Source organism: Erinaceus europaeus, chromosome 20, assembly GCF_950295315.1.
Source record: "Erinaceus europaeus chromosome 20, mEriEur2.1, whole genome shotgun sequence".
Taxonomy (NCBI): Eukaryota; Metazoa; Chordata; class Mammalia; order Eulipotyphla; family Erinaceidae; genus Erinaceus; species Erinaceus europaeus.
In genome coordinates this window covers 24,099,928-24,115,349 of record NC_080181.1, presented here as the reverse complement: position 1 = coordinate 24,115,349, position 15,422 = coordinate 24,099,928, and the positions used below count along the sequence as shown (strand labels likewise).

Here is a 15,422-nt window from a genome sequence, read left to right as displayed (position 1 = left end):
GGAGAAAGGAATTATCCGTACACTTTTCTTGATGTAGTTTTTCTAATATTTTTGTAGATTTTTAAATCTCTTTTCTTTAAACTTTCTTTTTTTAATATTTATTTATTCCCTTTTGTTGCCCTTCTTGTTTTATTGTAGTTTCTTTAAACTTTCTTTATTTGATAGGACAGATAGGAATATTGAGTGAAGGGGGAAGGACAGTGAGAGAAACAGAGAGACACCTGCAGTACTGCTTCACTGCTCGTGAAGCTTTTCCGGTAGAGACCAGGGGAGTGAACCTGGGTTCTTGTGCATTGCAGTGTGTGTGCTTAACCAGGTGAGTTTTTGTCTTGTTTTGTTTTTGCTATCTTGATTTTTTGCTGGGGCTTAATGCCTGCACAAGAACTCCACAATTCCCATTTTCTTTCTGTTTTGATAGAGGGTAAGACAGAGAGGGAGGGGAGTCAGGCAGTAGCGCAGTGGGTCAAGTGCATGTGGTTCACGCAAAGCTCAAGGACCAGCATAAGGATCCCGGTTCAAGCCCCCGGCTCCACACCTGCAGGGGTGTCGCTTCACAGTCAGTGAAGCAGGTCTACAGGTGTCTGTCTTGCCTCCTCTCTGTCTTCCCCTCCTCTCTCCATTTCTCTCTGTCCTATCTAACAACGATGACATCAATAACAACAACAATAATAACTACAACAACAACAACAAAAAGAGGCCACGAAGGATGATAAATCACATAGTGGGGGTTGTATTGTTAAATGGGAAACTGGGGAATGTTATCCATGTACAAACTATTGTATTTACTGTTGAATGTAAAACATTAATTCCCCAATAAAGAAATAAATTTAAAAAATAAAAATAATAATTTAAAAAGACAGAGAGGGAGAGGAAAACAGAAGAAATACCCACAACACTGCTCTCCTACTCATGAAGCTTCTTCCTGCAGTTGGGGATCAGGGGTTGGAACCCAGGTCCTTGCTTATGGTAATTTGTGTTCTACTGCCTGCACTACCACTCCCTTACCTAATTTTGTAGATTTATTTATATTGTATGCCATAGTTTATTAAGTTGTTGTTGCTTCCACATAATGCACCAGTAAAATATGCCACAATTGGTGATGCACCATTAATGAATATGTTGCACTATATACAAATAATTAACCTTATAAATAGTACCAGATTGCTTTTAAAAATATTTTTATATTTATTTTCCCTTTTTTTGCCCTTTTTTTTTACTGTTGTAGTTATTGTTGTTATTGATGTCATCATTGTTAGATAGGACAGAGAGAAATGGAGAGAGAAGGGGAAGACAGAGGGGGAGAGAAATATAAACACCTGCAGACCTTCTTTACCACCTGTGAAGCGACTCCCCTGCAGGTGGGGAACTGGGGGCTCGAACCAGGATCCTTAAGCCAGTCCTTGTGCTTCGTGCCACCTGCACTACCGCCCGGCTCCCGCCAGATTGCTTTTTAAAGTGTCTATACCAATTTACATACTTCTCAGAAATATAATTCATAAAGAAGTGGATCATGAATAGTCCTTTCATTTGAAGAAGGTAACAAAAGTATAACTATTTCTGTTCTGCGTGAAAAAAGAAAAGTTTATAGTTAACTAAGAGCTCTATCTCTTATGACATATTAGAATATTACTATGATGAACACAGGCTGGCATGATTTCGGAACTGAAAATCCTTATGGAACTACCAGTTTATTTGTTTAAATGCATGGTTTAAAGCTAACACCTGCGGGCTCGGTGGTAGTGCAGTGGGTTAAGTGCACAAGGCGCAAAGTGCAAGGGAGTAAGGATACCGGTTTGAACCCCTAGCTCCCCACCTGCAGGGGGGTTGCTTCACAAGCGGTGAAGGAGGTCTGCAGTGTCTATCTTTCTCTCCCCCTGTCTTCCCCTCCTCTTACGATTTCTCTCTGTCTTATCCAACAACAGCTATAACAACAATAACAACTACAACAAGGGCAACAAAATGGGAAAAATGGCCTCCAGGAGGAGTGGATTTGTAGTGCAGGCATGGAGCCCCAGAGATAACCCTGGAGGCAAAAACACAAACAAACAAACACTGATAAGCACACTGATTAACTGAATAAAGATGTTGTTTTAAAAATGCTAACACCTTACAGTAGATAAATCTGAGTTCTAATCCTGTGACTTAATAGTTTTATAAAATTGGGTATGTGAAACATACTTATCCACTTCCATCTCAGTACTTAGTTATTAGACTTTATTATTTTTTTGACACTTTATCAGGTAGTAAGTGGTATCATTGTGTTAATTTTTATGCTTGTGGTTATTAGTAAGGCTTAACTGGAGGTGAAAGTCAGAACATTTAGCAACTGAATTAGTTATTTGCTCTGTTTTTAATCAGGCCTCTAAAAAAATCATAATTTTCAAGCACTATAGCCTTCTAATATTTTAGAGATTATCATCAAAATGAACTTTTAATTGAGAGAATTAACATTCAAAAATTTTTTTTTTCTTTTTTGGTACTTGGCCTACATGCGTTAAAGTATGTGCTTCATATGTGCTTGTGACTTTTGTTAGCTTATGTCATTACTATATGTATCAACAAGTTTCCAAATAGTATATTCTCATTAAAAGAAGTGTTTTTGTAATAAACAGAAATCTTATGTTTGAAGAAGGAAGCCAATCTACAACAATTTCTAGTTTAAGTGAAAAGAGTAAAGAAGAAACAGGAATAAGTTTACAGGTAATTATAACATAGCCTATTGCTTATGGTAATAGCTACTCTATACTTTGGGTTATTATTTTGTTATAGAGACTACTTACATGCCATTTGATTTCCAAACTAAAGTTACTTCTTTGGACTGAGATAGATATATTCATGATTTGAAATTCAAAGCCTTATAGATAAACTTGGTTGATTTCTAATCCTGACTTTACCACCTAGAATTTACATAAATTTCTTAAGTAAATTAAACTTTGAGTTTCTTTATTTGAGAGAGATATAATTATTTCTTTTATAGGGTGAATTTATACCATGTTTTCTGTCACAGTACCCCATTCATCTTTATAGCACTTACATATTTTCCTGTATCGATATGTTACATCTGAGTAGATTGCTTCTGTAAGTTTCTTAATATCTACCCTTAAACTGGTTCACAATACTTTGTGACATTCTTAAGCTAGGCAGTGTGTCTTTACTTTTGCTTTAAAATTTCCTTAGACTTTTTAGAAGACACACATAGGAAGTCCTACCACAACTATCAAACATAGTAATGTATCTACTTCTGCTCGCATTGTAAAACTCTATCCCTTGTTAAGATAGTCTCTCCTTCCAAGATCAAAATGTTCTCATGACCTTTTTTTTTTCCCTCCTCCAGGGTTATTGCTGGGCTCAGTGCCTGCACCATGAATCCACCGCTCCTGGAGGCCATTTTTCCCCCCTTTTGTTGCCCTTGTTGTAGCTTCGTTGTGGTCATTATTATTGCCCTTGTTAACGCAGTTCGTTGTTGGATAGGACAGAGAGAAATGGAGAGAGGAGGGGAAGACAGAGAAGGGGAGAGAAAGACAGACACCTGCAGACCTGCTTCACCGCCTGTGAAGCGACTCCCCTGCAGGTGGGGAGCCGGGGGCTCGAACCGGGACCCTTACGCTGGTCCCTGTACTTTGCACCACATGCGCTTAACCCACTGCGCCACCGCCCGACCCCCCAGAACCTTTTTTTTATTATACTGTGTTCCCTCTCAACCAAATATTTCCAAGTTCATCAGTTAAAGCATTTCCCTTTAAACAAGCAAAATCACTTCCCTCTGTCATAAGGGATCACCCTTTTTTTTTTTTCCTTCCTTCACAGGCAAACTTTGGGAAAGGGTTGTCTGTATTTGCTATCTCTATTTCTTCTTTACTCTTTCTGCTCTCTATATCCCATCCCTTCCCCAATAACTTTCCCATTCTCTATCCCTCTGCGAGTATAGACCCAGGGTCGTTGTGGGTTGCAGAAGGTGGTAAGTTTTCTATGTCATGTAATTTTTAGCATTTTTATGTGAATTTCAATAAACTTTTTTATATAAATTCTACAGTGAAGATTTGAATAATCAGACCAGTTCTTTACCCATATCATATTTTTGCCAACCACAACATAATACATTTTTTAGTTTCTTTCAAAGAAAACTTAATGACCTTTACTTTTACCAAATTCAGACTTTGCCAAACTTAAATTTTCCATGTATAGTTCTAGCTGTTTTTCATGTATAGTTCTAGTTATGTCAACAATCTATGACCATATCTAGTAATGATATAATTTAAAATTTGCTAAATTTATGTTTCTCCCCCACCCCCAATTTTTGTTACCTCCTGCTTTTAGGATCTGCTCTTAGAAATCTACAAAAGCATAGGAGAGCCGGATAGTCTGTATGGCTGTGGTGGAGGGAAAGTATTACAACCCCTTACTAGGTAAATTGTATTTTTCAAAATAATGGCATATTAATTGTTAAAACAAGAGTTACATGCTTGTAGAACTCAGGTATTTAAAAAATCTTTTCTTACAGATTACGAACATATGAACATGAAGCAATGTGGGGGAAAGCCCTAGTAACATATGATCTTGAAACATCAATTTCCTCATCAACCCGCCAGGCAGGAATAATTCAGGTACACAGTTTTGGGAAAGTACTGCTGGTATGATACTAAGGTTACTATTTCAGTATGTTAGTGTGATATATTTACACAGCCTGATAAAATTAGAATAAGGCGACCAGGTGGTGGCCCCTCTAGTTAAACATACACATTATAGTGTACAAGGACACAGGTTCAAGCCCCTGGTCCCCACCTGCAAGGGAAAAGCTTCATGAGTGGTGAAGCAGGGCTATAGGTATATCTCTGTCTCTTTTCCTCTCTATCAGAAATACTAAATTTTAGAATAGGTCTGAAAGTTACTTCTTTTCCATGCACTAGGCTAATACTTTTTGGATAATTGGATAGGCTACTGACCTAAAAAGTAGTGTAAATTTTTTGATCTTGATGTTTTTAGTTAAAAGAATAATTTTTTTTTTCTGTATTGCACCAAAGTAAAAGACTCTGGGGTGGGGGGGGGGAAGAGTACAGGTCCTGGAATAGGATGGCAGAGGACCTACTGGGGGTTGTACTGTCATGTGGAAAGCTGAGAAATGTTATGCATGTACAAACTATTGTATTTACTGTCAACTGTAAAACATTAATCCATCAATAGAGAAATTTAAAAACATAAAAAAGAACAATTTTTTATTGTATACAATGTATTAGATAGTTTACTAAGTGTTTCATCTGAAAAAAATTCATGTAGATTATTTCTTTCATTTTCCATTCAAACTGGCTTGAGAAGATATTATTTCTGATACTGATGAGTATTCCTTAGCCATTCTTCTATCCAATATTGAAGACTTACAAGTTTAATGTTTTGTGTTTTTAGTAGAACATACTGATCATTGTTTTGGAATTTTATTTTACTGTATTATTATCAGTGAGTATAAAACGCCATTTATCTTTTGTTTTTTTAAATCATCATTAGGGTTATTACTGAGGCTCAGTGCCACACTATGAATCCATTGCTCCTTTTTTTTAAAAATTTTTATTTATAAACAGAAGTTGAGAAAGAACAGAAAGGGAAACTCAAAGCAGAATATGAATTTGGAATATAGCACTAAATATAGTGCTGGGTGGAGGGTTAGGGTAGATGGTAAGCTTTTTAATTTTTAAAAATTTTTTAGTTTATTGGATAGAACAGAGAGAAATTGAGAGGGGAGGGATAGAGAGAGAGACAGACAGACAGATACTTGAAGACCTACTTCACCACTTGTGAAGCATCCCCCCAAAGATAGGGATTGGGGCTCAAACCCAGAATCTTACACATGATATTATGTGTGCTTAACCAGGTACACTACCTTCTGTCCCACACTATTTTTTTAAGTATTTATTTATTTATGGATAGAGACAGAAATCAATAGGAGAGGAAGAGAAAGACACCTACAGCACTGCCTCACCACTCATGAAGCTTCCCCTGTATAGGAATCAGTCTTGAACTTGAGTCCTTGCTCATGGTAACATGGGCACTTGACTATGAGCCACCACCCAGCCCCTTGTGTTAGAGTTGTAAGAGATATAGTATAAACTACCAACATGCTACAGTTACTTTTTATATTTCATTTTTAGGGTTTTTTTATTGTTATCTTTATTACTTACTTTTTCTTTTTTTTTTTTTTTAACTCCTGCTCAGTCCTTGCAGAATTTGGGACTCCACCATGTTCTTTCTATCTATTTAAAAGGATTAGATCAAAAAAACAAAGAGTGGTGTACTGAACTACAAGAATGTCATTACCAAGCAGCATGGAGGAACATGCAATGGGACTTCTGCATTTCTGTCAAGTAAGACCCCTAGTGTTTTGTATTGGCATTTCTCGCTTTATAAGCAGTTAATTTACCTAGCTTTGAGTTTTTTCTCTTCTACGTTAGGGTAACTCCACCTAACCCTCAGTTAATTTTTGAAATAGAAATAGAGAAACTAGAGAGTCAGGCAGTAACGCAGTGGGTTAAGCGCAGTTGGCGCAAAGTGCAAGGACCAGCTTAAGGATCCCTGTAAGAGCCCCCAGCTCCCCACTTGCAGAGGGTTCCTTCACAGGCAGTGAAGCAGGCCTGCAGGTGTCTATCATTCTCTCCCCCTCTGTCTTCCCCTCTTCTCTCCATTTCTCTCTGTCCTATCCAACAACAGCGACATCAATAATAACTACAAAAATAAAACAATAAGAACAACAAAAGGTAATAAATAATTTTTTTTTTAAATTTTTAAAAAGAAAAGAAATAGAGGAACTTAAGTTCAATCTCGTGGGTACCATATGAAAGCATCATGCACAACAGGGGCTATGGTTTTCTTGCCTCTGTCTATCTTAAATTAGAGAGAACGAGCCCACTAGGATCAATAGACTCACACAGGTATATAGAGGTTCCTACATGCCAAAAGAAAGAAATATATATATTTTTTGAGAATCTTTCCACTTGTTTATAAATCCAAGTTAAAATATAAACATTTCCATTTCCACTCTGTACTACATTTTAGCTATGTAGCACTTGTACCGGCTAAATAGCATACAAAACTCATTATTTTATATATGATTTTTTTCATGTGTGTGGTGCTAGGGTGTTGTGCATGTATGATACCACTACTCCCAGACCAACTTTTTCTTGTCCTTTTATTATTATTATTTTTAATATTTATTTATTCCCTTTTGTTGCCCTTGTTGTAGTTATTATTGTTGTTGTTATTGATGTGTTTGTTGTTGGATAGGACAGAGAGAAATGGAGGAAGGAGGGGAAGACAGAGAGGGGGAGAGAAAGATAGACACCTGCAGACCTGCTTCACCACTTGTGAAGTGATTCCCTTGTAGGTGGGGAGCCAGAGGCTTGAACCCGGATTCTTAACACTGGTCCTTGTGCTTTGCGCCACCTGCGCTTAACCTGCTGTGCTACCACCTGACTCCCTAAAATATTCTTAATCAAATATACTTCTAAACTGGAACTCAGTATTAGGAAGGTACATTTATAATAACTATGTAAGAAAACCAAACACCTTATCTAACAAGAGATTCATATTTGGAGCCAGGAGATAGTTCACCTGATAGAGTGTACACTTTGCCATGCACAAGGACCCAGGTTCAAGCCCCTGACCACCACATAGGAGCAACTGTCAAGGGGAGGCTTCACAAATAGTGGAGAAGTACCATGATGTCTCACCTCTGTGCCTCTCACACTTTAAAAAAAAAAAAAAAAAAACCTGCTGGGGTGCAGTATACCACAGCAGTAACCTTAATGGCAAAATATATTTAAGTTTTTATTTATTTATAAGAATTTTTGTGGTATAATAAAAAATTAAATTAATTGTATATTTAGTTGCCTTTATAGAAGAAATTTAATTAGCTGAGCCCTTCATATTTCACACTGTAAGATCACAATAAAACTAGAAACGTTTTCTGATTTTAAAAACATTTTACTCTGTGAGTGCACTTCTACTTGCCTTTCTAAATCATAAGCCATTCTTACTACTATATTCTTATCACATAGAAGTTTTCTGTGGGTTTCTTTTTCTTTACTTCTTTTTTTTCTTTCATTGCTTAACTCTGGCTTATGGTGATTCAGGGGATTGAACAGGTAACTTTGGAGCCTCAAGCATGAAAGTGTTTGCATAAACATTGTGCTGTCTCTCTCTCTCTTTTCTCTCTGTTACCATATAAGCTGTTTCTTGTAAGATACAAATTTAATGATGTCACAACTTCAGAGAGACGTTTTCTGACCACCTATTCTACAGTAGCCACGGACTCATTTTATTTTGTTATCCTCTTCCAACTATTTGTGTGTTCCTTGTTACTATTTGATATTTATCATACTACTGTCCAACATCTCCAAACCAGAACATAAATTTCATGAAAATGGGGACTTGATCTGACTTATCCATTAATGGATCTTTTGCAAGCTAGAACGGGATGCTATAGTGTCTGGGAAAATTTTATTCCCACACAAATTTTTTTATGAAAAAAGTTTTTTCAGCTTGAATTTATATGATCCAAAAAACTCTTTGTTTCTTTTTCTTAATTTTTTTATGTTTCTTACTGAAATTTCTAGAAATATGCTTTTTAATGGTGTAATGTTAAAATTGAAATTTGATGTACACATACTTATGGGATTTTGTTATTAAATATTTTCTTTCATTTTTTAAAATGATCTCACAGCAAAGAAATAGAAGGAGCCAATTACCATGAATCAATGTATAATGCTCTACAGTCACTAAGAGATAAAGAATTCTCCACATTTTATGAAACTCTCAAATATGCCAGGTATTATAAAAGTTACTAAATTTTAACATTTAATGTTATAACTTCTGTTCTGAAAACTGCAACTTTCAACATAAGAGTTTGCATCAGCGAGAGGAGAAGGACTCAGTGGCTATCGTCAGCTTGTTTCCACATCATTTGTTCCCTGCCCTTCCCTAAAAAAATACTGTCTGTAATTCATACCAGTGTTGGAAGTCAAATAATGCAAAAGGAAATATCCAGTTAAGGCAGTTTCATAGGTTTTGCACATCTGAGAAATAAATGCTTAATGAATTTTATCTTCCACAAGCACTTTATATGAATGTGTAGGTGTGCCCACTGTAACTACAATTTTAGATAGCTTGAAAAAGTATCTCTGAGGTGGCCAGTGGTGCAAGTGGTTAAATGCACATAGTATTATGTGCAAGGATCTACAAAGGAACTGGGTTCGAGCCCCTGCTCTTGACCTGCAGTGGGGATGCTTCACAAGCTATGAAGCAGGTGTCTCTCTTTCTGTTGATCTCCCCCACCCCTCTCAATGTCTTTCTATACTCTCCACCAAAATGGGAGAGGAAAAGAATGGCTGCCAGGAGTTGTGGCATTATAGTACCAGTACAGAGAACCAGCGATAACCATGGAAGCAAAAAGGGAAAAAAAAATTCTCTATACTACATTATTTTTTTTTCCTAGTAGTAATTTTTATGATGTTTATATGACTCAAATGTATTCTTTCTTTAAAAAAAAAAAAAAAAAGACCCTTTAGATAGCTGTTTTACTCTAAATCCTCAAAAATGTTTGTTAATTCTTATTCATGCTATCTTTCTGGCCCAGTATATTGAGAATTTTGATTGTCTTCCTCTAGTTTTATAGCCTGTTCTCTTTAATAACTAGTGGTCAAGTAATTAGAAGCTTGTTTTAAGGCACAAATGAGATAATACGTGAGAAAGAGTTTATTTAATGTGTTAAATAAATACAACATCATTTTAATAGTAGTGCCAGAAGCTGGGTTCAGTTCCACCCCCTAGTCCCTCCCTACCTGCAGGAGGGAAGTTCCACAAGCAGTGAAACAGTGTCTGTCTCTAGCTCTCTAGCTCCCCATCCTTCTCAGCTCCTCTCTGTCTCTGTCCAAGAGAAAATATTTTTTAAAAAGAACTTTGAAAACTGTAGTTGTTACTTAATAAATCCTGTGTTACAGGTGTGATATTGGCAACTACTTAAGTGCTTGTTATATGCTAGCCACTTTGTCAGACTCTTCCTATATATTTTCTACTATTCAAACTAATTCTGGAAGTGAAAAATACTGGGTTCTGAGGAATCCAGTAATGTGCTCAGAGTTATGCAACCATACATGGAAGAACCGGGATTTAGATCTACATCTGTATGATTCCAAGACTTATATTGTTTTGGATACATGATCATTTTGAATATTGATATTATTAAATCAGCATCAAATCCTATGATGTGAACTTTTAACAATAATTTGAATGTTTATCTTCCTGAAAATCTTTTTTCAGCTTTCACTGTGTCTTGTCCTTTTTGTCTCTAGAATCAAAGAAATAGAGGAGTTGTGTAAGGGTAGCCTTGAATCTGTATATTCACTCTACCCAACACTTAGCAGATTGCAGGCTATTGGTGAGATTGAAAACATTGGGGAGCTCTTCTCCAGGTATGTGGTCTATATGATTCTAATGTGCAACTTTTCTTTTACCAACTATCACTTTGAAAAATAGATTAGCCAGTGCACGTGGTACAAAGCGCAAGAACCGGCATTAAGGATCCCAGTTCGAGCCCCCAGCTTCCCACCTGCAGGGGCATCGCTTCACAAGCAGTGAAGCGAGTCTGCAGGTGTCTTTCTCTCCCCCCCTCTGTCTTCCTCTCCTCTCTCGATTTCTCTCTGTCCTATCCAACAACAACAGCAACAACAACAATAATAATAATGACAACGATAAACAATAAGGGCAACAAAAGGGAAAAAATAGCCTCCAGGAGTAGAGGATTTGTAGTGTAGGCACCGAGGCCCAGCAATAACCCTGCAAGCAAAAAAAAAAAAAAAAAAAAAATTAGCCATAGTTTTCTATTTATAAAGATTTATATTTTGGTTTTGCTTTCTGTTTTTACCAGAGCAAAGCTCAGCTCTGTCCAGTGCTTTCTCTGTCAAACTGAGAAGTAAAATTATTTGTAATTTTCTAAATTCTGGTGCATCTTTCAGCTTATTTCGAAGGTCTGGTCTCTGAGACTAGATGGTAGTGAATTTGGTAGAGTGCACATGGACAGTGGAACACTTCTGTAATTGTCTCTCTCTCCACCTTTCTTATTTCTCTTTGTCTCTGTTGGAATAAAGGAAAGGAAAAGGGGGGAGGCCTCTAGAGCAGTGAATTTACAGTCTTCTTACTGCTTAAACAACTTTGTATTTGCTTTAAGGTTTACAACTTTCATGATAGTAATTTTTAAAATTTATTTCATATAAATAAAAGATGAAAAATTTTTAAAAATCATTTTACTTACATGAACTTTATTATTTGACTTTCAGACCAAAAATCACAGATAGGCAACCTTCTGAATTATACATTAAGTGGCGGAAACATTCCCAGCTTCTCAAAGACAGTGATTTTAGTTTCCAGGAGCCTATCATGGCTCTTCGCACAGTCATTTTGGAGATTTTGATGGAAAAGGAAATGGAGAACTCCCAAAAAGAATGTTTTAAGGACATTCTCACCAAGCATCTTGTAGAATTCTCTATGCTAGCTCGAACTTTCAAGAACACTCAGGTAAACGGATTTATCATTCCCTTATTTTACCTCTTTCCTTTTATTTTCCAGGAAATAGAAAGCATGAATAAAAAGGACATGCCATTGAAGGGCAGTGATTGCTATTCCAACTGTAGAGCACATAATCTGTAGTACACTGTTTTATAATAATCAAATGGTATAAGATAATTGTTTAAAAATTCACATTTTGGATTAAACCTTGGGCAGCTTACTTTATCTAAATCTCAAGTTTCTAGTTATAATGTAAGATGCTCCCAGAGGGATAGAGAATGGGAAGGCTACCATGGGAGGGGGTGGGTTATGGGGATTGGGTGGTGGGAATTGTGTGGAGTTGTACCCCTCCTACCTTATGCTTTTGTTCACTAATCCTTTCTTAAATAAAAAATTAAAAAAAAAAAAAAAGAAAAAACTTAACATGCCACATTTATAACAATTCTAGTTTTATATATACATTTTACATATAAAAAAAGAGAGGTTTATTAAAAATAGTCCCTGAGAAATAGAAAAGTCCTAAGTAAATGTTAGTTACTACATTCATTATTATTGGGCTGTCGGAAAAGTCACAAAGTAATTTTCTATGTTTTCCAATGTTATTAGTAATAATAAAAATATTTACTCCCACATACAATTTTTCTTTCAGCTCCCTGAAAGGGCAATATTTCAAATTAAACAGTACAATTCAGCCAGTTGTGGAGTCTCTGAGTGGCAGCTGGAAGAAGCACAAGTTTTCTGGGCAAAGGAGGAACAGAGTCTTGCCCTGAACATTCTCAAGCAGATGATCAAGAAGTTGGATGCCAGCTGTACTGAGGTTCACTTTACTTTTGGCTAAAACTAGTATTTTAATGCTGTAAAAGCCATTGTGCTTTTAAATTTTTTTTTTTACTAAATCCACAGTCTTATTATTAAAGTCTTGAAATTACAGGTGTATGATTAAGAAGTTATAAAAAGGAGTCTTGAAAATTAATATTTATAAAAAAGGTTTAGAAAGTATTCATTTTTCCTATTTACAACAATCCTATCACTCTTGTCGAGGTAGATTTTATTTACAACTGTTTGTTAAGCATTTATTTTGACTTTATATCAAAGTCAGGAAGGGAATATAAAATACAAAATAGCTACTATAAATTTGAAAGTGTATGTACAAAAAATGGAAGAGGAAATGCCTAAGAACAAAAGGAAAGTTTAAAAGTTTAAACTATTTTAGTTGCCAACCAATCCAAATACTTTGGAAATATCCTGTCTAGTATTGTACCTAATTTAACTATTATTTGTAAATTTAGTTGCTTCTATAGCTCTGTGTCTTACTTATAGTAGACAAAGTAGGGGCATTTTTAGGATTTATGATATTTTTAAAGGTTTGGTCATACTGATATCCCTGTATCTATCAACTTAACTGTACATTTTGGTACTGGGCATTTATGAGAATTCCTCCATTGTTAGATAATTTGTCATGATACAAAAGCACCAGAAGCTGATATGATATAATGGACATTGATGCATAATGTGACCCCTGGAGTAAACATAGTTTACTAAACAGAGTTACCTGCTCTGTTTAGCCTCACCTTTCTTACTTTGCAAATTAAGGACAATAATAGTACTGGTTTCATAGGGTTCGTGTTCTTAATTAAATGAGTTAATGCATAAAAATATATTAGAAAGTGCTTAGCATATGCAAGTATTAAGGAAATGTGAATTGCTATAATATTATCATATATTATTAATATTACATAATAATACATGATAATATTAATAATAAAATAGAGAATGACTAGATCATAAATTTACATACATGCAAATTTTAAAATAGGTGAAAGCAGATGATGAAGAACATTTTAATCTGTCTTTCCTATACATGGAAGAGTTTCTTGTATACATATTGATAGTGAAATAAATTTAATTTTAATTTTTAATTTATTTTTTTCTCTTTTCACATATAGAATGATCCCAGCCTAAAACTTATATACACTGAATGTCTGAGGGTCTGTGGCAACTGGTTAGCAGAAACATGTCTAGAAAATCCTACAGTAATTATGCAGACCTACTTAGAGAAGGTAAGACTTTTGAGTAACTTTTAAGAAAATTGTTTAGTATTCAAAAACTTGATCTTTTCATCAAGGCCAAATATATTTCAAAGCAGTAAAGTATTATTTAACTTCTCCCATATAGTATTACTTGATAGAGCTTTGTGTAATCTTTAGGAAATGTAAGACAGAATGGTACAAGTTTTTGGCCCTGCCAGGTTTTTCATTGGACTTTGTTGTGGACTCTTATATTTAGACAGAGACAGAGAAGAGAAAAGAGATACGTCAGCACTGCTCCATTGTTTGTGAAGCTTCCTCTTTGCAGGATGCTCCCTTGGCCAGCCAGAGGCTTGAACCTCAGTCCTTGTACTGGATGAACTATATCCTCCTCTCCCACTTAACACCCTCCCTACCACCAAAAAAACACATTTGAAAGTGCAAATGTATCTTCTCTACTTCCCACCACCAGCTACTCATCTACAAAAAATAGGTAGCTATGGGATATGGAGATAAAGTTTTATTCACTTATAGCCCAATTCTGCCCTACAGATAGAGGACAATAGTCTTCTACCCCTTTCATCCTCCCTTTTCCTTTTTCTTACTCCTTTCATTTAACTAAATTTGGAAATAGCCTCATCAATAAATAAGTATAACATGAAAAGCAAATGGGGTTGTTTTTAAGTTTTATATAAAGCCTTCCATTTTTTATATTTATTTATTTATTTTCCCTTTTGTTGCCCTTTTTTTTATTGTTGTTGTTGTTATTCATATTGTCATTGTTATATAGGACAGAGAGAAATGGAGAGAAGAAGAGAAGAGAAAGATAGACACCTGCAGACCTGCTTCACCACCTGTGAAGCGACTCCCCTGCAGGTGGGAGCAGGGGGTTCGAACTGGGATCCTCAGCCGGTCCTTGTGCTTTGCGCCATGTGCACTTAACCCATTGTGCTACCGCCCGACTCCCAGCCTTTAATTTTTTAATTTATTTTTATTGTGGTGCCATGGGCCTTGGACCTGCTCTGCCTGGGCCACACACATGAGAAGGCAGACTCCCTATCCAGGAATCTATCTCTCCCGCCCAAGGCCTTGTCTTTATAATTATTAGCTTATTTGGTTATTCATATCATTTAGCTTATACACATACATAAATTAAACTTTAGTGGACTCTGTCTTTGAGTTTAGTGATTGTTTAGATGTATTTTGTGTCTATAAATATAACATAGGTTGTGTTTTCTTGAAGGCAGTGAAGGTAGCTGGAAATTTCTATGGAGAAAACAATGACGAGCTCAGAAATGGAAAAATGAAAGCATTTCTCTCACTGGCACGGTTCTCAGACACTCAGTACCAGAGAATTGAAAACTACATGAAATCTTCAGAATTTGAAAATAAGCAAGCTCTACTAAAAAGGGCCAAAGCAGAAGTGGGTCTTCTTAGGGAACATAAAATTCAGACCAACAGGTAATTAGGTTTCTTTAAGTAAAAATATTAGTCCATTAATAAACAGAATGAATTCATCTGTGTAGAAAATGTAGCTCCTAGGACCAGGCAGTGTTGCACCTGGTTAAGTGCTCACATCACAGTGCACAAGGACTCCCTGGTCACCAACTGCAGGGGGAAAAGCAAAGCAGGGCTGCAGGTGTCTCTCTGTCTCTTTCCCTCTCTATCTCCCCCATTCTCTCAATTTTTCTCTATCTTTACGCAATAAGAAAGAAAATATAGCTCCTGAGGCCAGGTTGCACACATTACAGTGTGCAAAGACCCAGGTTCAAGCCCCTAGTCCCTACCTGCAGGGAGGGAAGCTTCATAAGTAGTAAAACAGTGCTACAGCTATCTCTCAGTTTCCTT

The 15,422-nt window shown here is 36.1% G+C and overlaps 1 protein-coding gene across 3 annotated transcripts in view; it reads left to right on the top strand.

Annotated features, from left to right (window-relative positions):
- ATM (ATM serine/threonine kinase) overlaps nucleotides 1-15,422 on the top strand; it is a 121,808-nt gene that overhangs the window by 81,408 nt on the left and 24,978 nt on the right. For all 3 annotated transcript variants that reach the window (XR_009546791.1, XM_060180121.1, XM_060180120.1), the window contains 10 exons: nucleotides 2,613-2,700; nucleotides 4,318-4,406; nucleotides 4,502-4,604; nucleotides 6,205-6,353; nucleotides 8,708-8,812; nucleotides 10,335-10,454; nucleotides 11,319-11,556; nucleotides 12,197-12,364; nucleotides 13,494-13,607; nucleotides 14,818-15,035. Coding sequence is in view for 2 of the 3 variants with exons in the window: in XM_060180121.1 (XP_060036104.1) it covers nucleotides 2,613-2,700; nucleotides 4,318-4,406; nucleotides 4,502-4,604; nucleotides 6,205-6,353; nucleotides 8,708-8,812; nucleotides 10,335-10,454; nucleotides 11,319-11,556; nucleotides 12,197-12,364; nucleotides 13,494-13,607; nucleotides 14,818-15,035 (1,392 nt within the window). In the remaining variant the exon portion in view is untranslated. The remainder of the gene's footprint in view (nucleotides 1-2,612; nucleotides 2,701-4,317; nucleotides 4,407-4,501; nucleotides 4,605-6,204; nucleotides 6,354-8,707; nucleotides 8,813-10,334; nucleotides 10,455-11,318; nucleotides 11,557-12,196; nucleotides 12,365-13,493; nucleotides 13,608-14,817; nucleotides 15,036-15,422) is intronic.